This window comes from Fukomys damarensis, unplaced genomic scaffold, assembly GCF_012274545.1.
Source record: "Fukomys damarensis isolate Sample0158 unplaced genomic scaffold, DMR_v1.0_HiC HiC_scaffold_15, whole genome shotgun sequence".
Classification (NCBI taxonomy): domain Eukaryota; kingdom Metazoa; phylum Chordata; class Mammalia; order Rodentia; family Bathyergidae; genus Fukomys; species Fukomys damarensis.
Genome location: NW_022900927.1, coordinates 36292217 through 36299511, shown reverse-complemented (window position 1 = coordinate 36299511; position 7295 = coordinate 36292217). Strand labels below are relative to the sequence as shown.

At 37.4% G+C, this 7295-nt stretch overlaps 1 protein-coding gene across 1 annotated transcript in view; it reads right to left on the bottom strand.

Annotated features, from left to right (window-relative positions):
• Positions 1-7295, bottom strand: part of Rab21 (RAB21, member RAS oncogene family) — a 26189-nt gene that overhangs the window by 15871 nt on the left and 3023 nt on the right. The window contains exon 3 of the mRNA XM_010617511.1: positions 7192-7294. Within this exon, the coding sequence (XP_010615813.1) occupies positions 7192-7294 (103 nt within the window). The remainder of the gene's footprint in view (positions 1-7191; position 7295) is intronic.

Genomic DNA, 7295 nt, shown 5'->3' with positions numbered 1-7295 from the left:
AAAAAAAAAAAAAAAAAAAAAAAAAAAAAAAGACTGTTCCAAGCTCTGTGCTTGGGCTTTCTTATGCAATGTTTGCAACAAGCCTATAAAGCATACAATTGGTCCTATTTTACAATTTTAAACCCTAGATTTAAAATACAGTGGGCTGGGGATTTAGCTCAATGGTTCCAGAGCCTGAGTCCCATCCCCAGGACCAATAAATAAACAAACAAATAAATAAATATTTTTTAAAAATACAGTGACTCACCCAAGGTCAGACAACTTAGTAGGTGCTATAGTAGGCGGTACTCTGACGCTACAATATTTTTTCCATTGTGTAAAATTCCGTTTTAGACGCACATTCTTAAACTGGCAGTCCTCCCCTGCGAGAGTTAAATATTATTGCATGCCAACTAACCTCTCAAAATATTTTCAGGGTAGGAACAAAGTAACAAAGAACAAAGTAACTGTATATTTTTACCCTCTTCCTCCAAACCCTGAATAAAAGCACCACTATTTCTTTTTCCAATCTTGCAGAGTATTTTAAAACACTTAACAATATTATTATTATCATTTCTGGCTATCATTTGTCATTTGTACGTGTTGTTTATTACCCAACATCTTTCCCAAAATCATAGTGGATGACAAAAAACAAAACAAAACAAAAAACCCCCCACAAAGTTAAAAAAAAACAAAGTAGGCATAGAGTAAACAAATGAATGGAACAAATTACGTATACCAGATGAAAGTTTTTTATAACATGTTTAATCAATTTTTTGGTTTGTGGCTAGGCAATTATTTGTTAAGCTTACTAATACTGGCAAAGCCAAATACCTAAAGCATCATTGTGTAAGTATAAGGAAGTTGTTGAAAACAACATAATAACTGAATTGAGAACAAATACACTCCTGTGTTTACTGCTAAAGTTATACACCCTTATTTTTTGCTAGTCACTAACACTGTTGTAGATTTAAATATTTATGTATCTATTATTACTTCCAGACTTGATATGGCAGGATTCAGGCAGATAATTTATAAAATTAGCTCTTTGAAGACCATAAAATTAGCTATCATAAAAAGGCCATAAAAATTAGCTATCAGAAAACTAAGCTGGGTGCTTGAATATTTTTATACTTCCTGTTCTTGGTTTCTAAAAAGGAATTCTCATCAGCTTAGTGCCAAATAAAGACTTTCAAAAAGAAAGTTAAGGGCCAGGGATTTAGCTCAGTGGTGCCACCTGCCTCACAAGCGCAAAGACCTCAGTTTCATCAAAAAAAAAAAAAAAAAAGTTAAAAAGTCACTAGTTTTATGGGGTAGCTTAAAACACAAAACAGAAAATGGCAGCCAAATATGGAATACTTATATATTAGGAATTTGTGCTCACAATTCAGAATAACTTCTTTTTGAAAACAATTACCCAAATTTCTTTAGTTCTAAATGCACACAGTAGACTATGGAGGGGGTAAAAAGATTTTAAAAATACTTCAACTAATGTATTATATGAAGATGCTGCAATGAACGGGCTAAATCAGCAATGTGGCTTCCAGGGAAACTTCCATACTTCAGACATTCAAGACAATGTATATCAGTTATTCAAAATGTTAATCTTGCAAACAGGAAACCAAGATTCCTAAACAAAACACTATGCCGCAAACCATAAAACCAACTACTAGTACCTGAACCCAAAGTCTTGCTCAGCAAGTTAAGGTGCATTTCAAACAAAGCAAAAAGGAGACCTGGTTTTAAAAAAAATGCATATATTTCCATTTGTAGGACCTTGGAAATCTAATCTAAGTCTTATGTTTTCTCATTTGCCAAATTGTGGGGATACAGTATTACTCGCCCAGCCAACCTTATACCATTATTTTGTTAATCAAATGGCAGGTGCCTACTCTAGACTTCAAGAAGTACACAAGAAGGTTCCACAGTTTAGAACCCTAAAAGGGAAGATGCTTTTGACTACAACAGAGATCGGTCAAAAAGTGACAAGACATCACAGTGCAAATCTTCACTGAGTACATTAAGAAGAAAAAAAAAAGTAAAACTAAAGTAAAGGAATGTCCAGGAATGAAGATGTAAAGACATAAAAGACAAGAAGTTATTACACCTTTAAAGTGAGGAAATCTGACGATTAAAGTACCTTACTCATCTTGATGCTCCCTAGCTAATGCAATGTTTGACATGTAACATGTATAAAATAAGCATTTCTTGAATTTAATTGTTTAGTGTTAACAGTATTGCCTTAATAAATTTCATAGAAAAAGCATGGTGGCACATGCCTGTAATACAGCACTCTGGGAGGCTGAAGGAAGAGAATTGCAAATTCAAGCCACCTGGGTACTTTAATTGCTCAGTGAGATCTTATCACAAAATAAAAAAAATGTAATGTATTCACTGTGAAGGTCCTGGGTTCAACCTCCAGGACCAAAAGCAAAAAGAAAAAAGAATGAGGAGTAACTTACTCCAACTGTCTTTCCATAAAGTTATCAAAGTCTCAAATCAGTGAGGAAATCAATGCGCACAAAACATGTTGGGGGCTTTATATAAACTAAGGTTCTGCACCAGAGAACTTATCTATAAGAGTGTAACCTAGAAGTAGTTCTGGAAAAAGAAAGCATCACTAAAACAAATGCTTCAATTTTTTTTAAAAAGCAAATTCTAAAATCCCAGTTAAAATTGTTGTATGCATGTATATAATTTTAAAAATACACACTTATAAGCAATTCTTTTAAAAAAAAAAACATATCATAAGCAAATTCAACTAATTAAAATTCAGTGATCCCTCAGAGACAACATGGGTTCTCAAAATACTTCAAGTCAAATTAATTCCACTACCTTTTCAGAACTACCATGAAAGAAATAAACAAACAAATTAACAACCACTCTATTTATTCAACAGTAAACATTTATTAAACAAACATTTTTGGGGACTAGGGACAGCTTAGTGGTAGAGTGCTTGCCTAGCACGTGTAAGATCCTGGGTTTGATATTCAGTGCATACACACACATGCACACATACACACATACTAAGCTAAATAAACAAACAAGAACATGCCAGTCACTGTGGTAGGAGCTTTCCACATCATGACTGTCAACGTAACCCACATAAAAGACAAATGAGTGAAGCACTTGCACTTTATATACAAGGAGAGAACTTACAAACAGAATAACCTGCCAAGATCACAATGGCTATGACATAGGAGTGAGAATGTACATTCAACTCTAACTTCAAAGACCCTTCTCTTTCTACCACATCACAGCCCTCCTGAGAGATCTGGATACTACTTCTGAAGACATCTGACAAAGCATCTCATGATAGTCCCTGTGGGCAAGACTTATATGGCTACAACAAAAAGGAGATCTGTGATGCTCTAGTAACTTTATTAGTACTTTTTATGATTACAGTCATTGTGGGGAGTTGGTACATGTATGTAACATCTTAATTCTATTTTATCCCTTTCCTCCCTGCATCACTTAGTCCCCTCTTCCCTTTTGCAAGGGCTCTTGTTTCCTATTATCTTTTATTTTGCTCTTTAGTTTTTTTACTCTTTGGGTTTGTCTTTCTTTCTTTCTTTTTTTGGGGGGTACTGGGGATCAAACTCGGGTCCTTGTGCTTGCGAGGCAGTGGCAGAATCACTGAGACAAATCTCTGGCTCTTTGGTTTTCTTATATAAGAAAAATCATGCAACATATAAGCTTGCATGTTGGATTTCTTTCACTTAACTTTATGGTCTCAAGATGCATCCATTTTCCTACAAATGACTCAAATTTATCCTTTACAGCAAAGTAGTCCTCCATTGTGTTTCACATTGTCTCTACCCATCCATCTGCTGATGGTCATTCCAAGACTTAGCTATTATGAGCTGTGCTGCTATTAACATAGGCATGCTGAATTTCAGTAAAGGATTTATGTTCCCTAGATAGTGGGCCCATATAGTTTGGTCTTAAAACTGTGTTCTGCTTCAATTATCATTAACATATAATCCCTTAATAACTGTTTCTCACACAAGATGAAGAAGAAGGATGGCCTGTGGCCACACATAGACTGAAAACCACCGAGCCACCATAAGGCTCTGCCATGTCTAAACAAAAACTCATTTCTGGCCATGTATCAGAGTTTTGTGTTTGGCCCTCTCTGCTTTCTTTCAAAGACTTTTATTGGATCTTTCTCCTCTTTCTTTCAGTCTTTATTAACGACATTGAGGGCATTCTTACCATATCTTCAGGAGACAAAGCTGCAAAGTAGCTAATCCAGACAGTGGCTTCCACGCCTTTTTTATATGTCTGGGACCCACCCACTTCATTACTCACAGAAGTCCAAGCAGTGTTTCATAAACTACACAAAGTTTAAAAGGATATTAATAGGCCTTAATCACAGGAGTAAATAAATCAAACCAACTTTAACAGGTCAAGTAAATAGTGACACAAAAACTACAAAATAAAAGAGAATTTGAAGGATCAACAATTTTTTAAGCAAATAGAGAAAATTTTTTAGTTGACAGAAAATCCAATATTAATCAATGTAACAGGTGCCTACAAAGCTGAGAATCTTTTCTACCTGTTATAGAAAATTATTTTCATTAGGGAAAGCAAAAGCCTATACTTCTCTGTTCAGTGCAAATCATCCCTGGAATCATTTCTATAGCTCAAGGCATTCCATTTTAAAGAACAAAGGACACCCAAAAGCTTAGTAAACTGAAACAGGAGGATCGAAAGTTCAAAGCCAGTCTGGGCAATTTTGGAAGATGCTGTATCAGAATAAAAAACCATGCTGGGTGTGGTGGCGCATGCCTGTAATCCCAGGACTGGGGAGACTGAAGCAGGAAGATCATGCTGGGCAGCTCAGTAAATTCAAGGTCAGCCTGAACTACACAGACACTGTCTCAAAAAACAAAACCAAGACTTGCCATGTAAAGGTACATGATCCCAACAATGAATGTAACTGTACTGTATCCCTAAATGTACCAATAAACTCAATTAAAAAAAAAAAAACCAATAAAGGGGGGGGTGGGGAGGGGTAGGCTGAAGATGCAGCTCAATAAAAAGTCCTGCGTCCTGAGAGAGAGAGAGAGAGAGAGAGAGAGAGAGAGAAATGAGAGAGACAACAATTAAAGAGTATCTAGACAAGATGGCCAAACAATGAAAAGATTTAAACAAATGTCACTGGAGATCCACTTAAAGGAATTAGAGCTGTTTACCAAAGAAAAGTCAAGACTCAAAGAAGATGTGATAGCTATCTTCAACTATCAAAAAGGATGTCATATGAAACCAAGATTCAAAGGGCAAAACCAGGACTGGAGATCACAGGGTAACAGATTTTGACTTTATACCAGAAAAATCTGTTGGACTTTAGACTTGTCTAAAAAAGAAATGGGTCACTCATACTAAGTTTTCTACTTTGTATATCGGTTCATTTCACCTCCATGAGGGGGAGGGGAGGGAAGCGGAGAGGCAGAAATAGCCAACAAAAGACTAAAACAGTGAAATACAAACTTTTAGGTTCCTGCAAGTCTTACAGTTCTTCTCAAATACGAATGTATGAGACAGTACTCTGCAAATCACCAAGTCTTTTATAAAGGTAGGTAACCTGTTGATAAGAAAAGGTGAACTCTTCTTATCTTCAGATGCATGGTCTCCCCATTTTTGGAAATTAAAAGCATACAAGGTTATGTCTTGTAGGTCATATATACATATCAAACTTCTGAAAAGTCTGCTAAAAGGATTAGAGTGCTGTTTCTGCATGCGGGAACAACACAATTCTCAACTTTCTAACATAAGCAAGATACTCTTTATAATGAGTTATACAAATATAAAAAATCAGGACTATTTCTAATACTGGAGATCCACCATAATATCTTCATCCTCTTCTGTGTGGTTTATTGCGTTTTTCCTCAAGTATTTAAAAATCTTCACCTGCTTTTATTGTTGAGGATGTTTTAGAAATGCATAATAATACAAGTTAATTTTTTAGCCTGGAAGGTAAAAGCCATTAAGATCTCAATCACAATGACTTTCTCTTTTATCTTAGATTCTGCACAAAGGAAAATGCTAAATGGCTTGTTTACAAATATCCAGAGATAATGTAACCTAACTATTCAAAATGTGAAGTCTGACCTGAGCTCCAAGTTGAGCTTGGGCTGCACAGTACCATTAACCTGTGGCACTATGGCCTGACTTTTACTTCTTCAGATATTATACTTTACATAAGATTAAAAACAGAAGTAAAAATAGAACATGGAATCAGAACCGGAGCATCTTTGTAAATTCTAGACTTAGTAGTTTAATAATAGCATCAAACATCCAATGTCACAACAATTAGGAGATTATGCATGCCATTAAAGAGCACCCATGTTCTTGCACACTACACAATTACTAATTAAGATCTATTGTGCAAACTGGGGCGGTAACAATAAAGGCAGAGTGCTTACGCTGGATCCTGTCCTAAGTGCTTTTACATATATTTCTCCTGGCAACCCTATGTGTTATCAACTATTATCGTTGATATTTTTAACAGGGGATAACACTCAAGAGACAGACAAATAAAGCAATTTACCCAAAACCATACAACCAGTTAGATGGGCGGATATAGGATACGAATCTAGGCAATCAAGCTTAAAAGTTCACTAGATTTTACCGCCTTTGACAAACTGGTTTCTTTAAGACAGGAGGGAGACTACAGCTCCCTCTCAAAGGGAGGGGACCGACTACTGGTCAGTATTCACATGACGTTTCAACATGGACTGACCGACCTCGCAGAATCAGGCACCCACAAGTCAGACCCACACAGGCTGCAACGAAACTGCGTAAGCTGCACTGCCAAGCGGTCGTTTCAAAACCCCTCCAGAGGCTGCTGTTTTTCTATTCTTGTCACTGGAGACTGGACAAAATGTGACTTGCATAAACACTTTGTCATCAGCAAGAGGTGAAGTTACAAATCACCTAATTCGCAAAATCAGATCCGCAGCTAAGTTCTAATCCGGAAGAAAAGAACAGAAAAAAGGGGCTGCCACTGAGACCGCAGGGTGAAAGCACCTGGGGCCCGAGCGGAAGCGCATCAAAGGGGAAAAACTAGTCCACGGACGGGAACTCCCGGACGTGCGCAGCCCGCTCGGGGGACACGGGGACTTTTCCGGGCCTTGCAGCCCCTCCCGGCAGCCTGTCCTTAGTCCACAGGCTGCCCCAACCCGGGCGGATTCAGAAAAACAATCGCACCTGCAGAGTGGTGATGTGCTTGTCGTTGAACTTGTTCTCGCAGTAGCGCAGTACCAGCGACGTCTTCCCCACGCAGCCTTCCCCGAGCAGCACCACCTTGAACG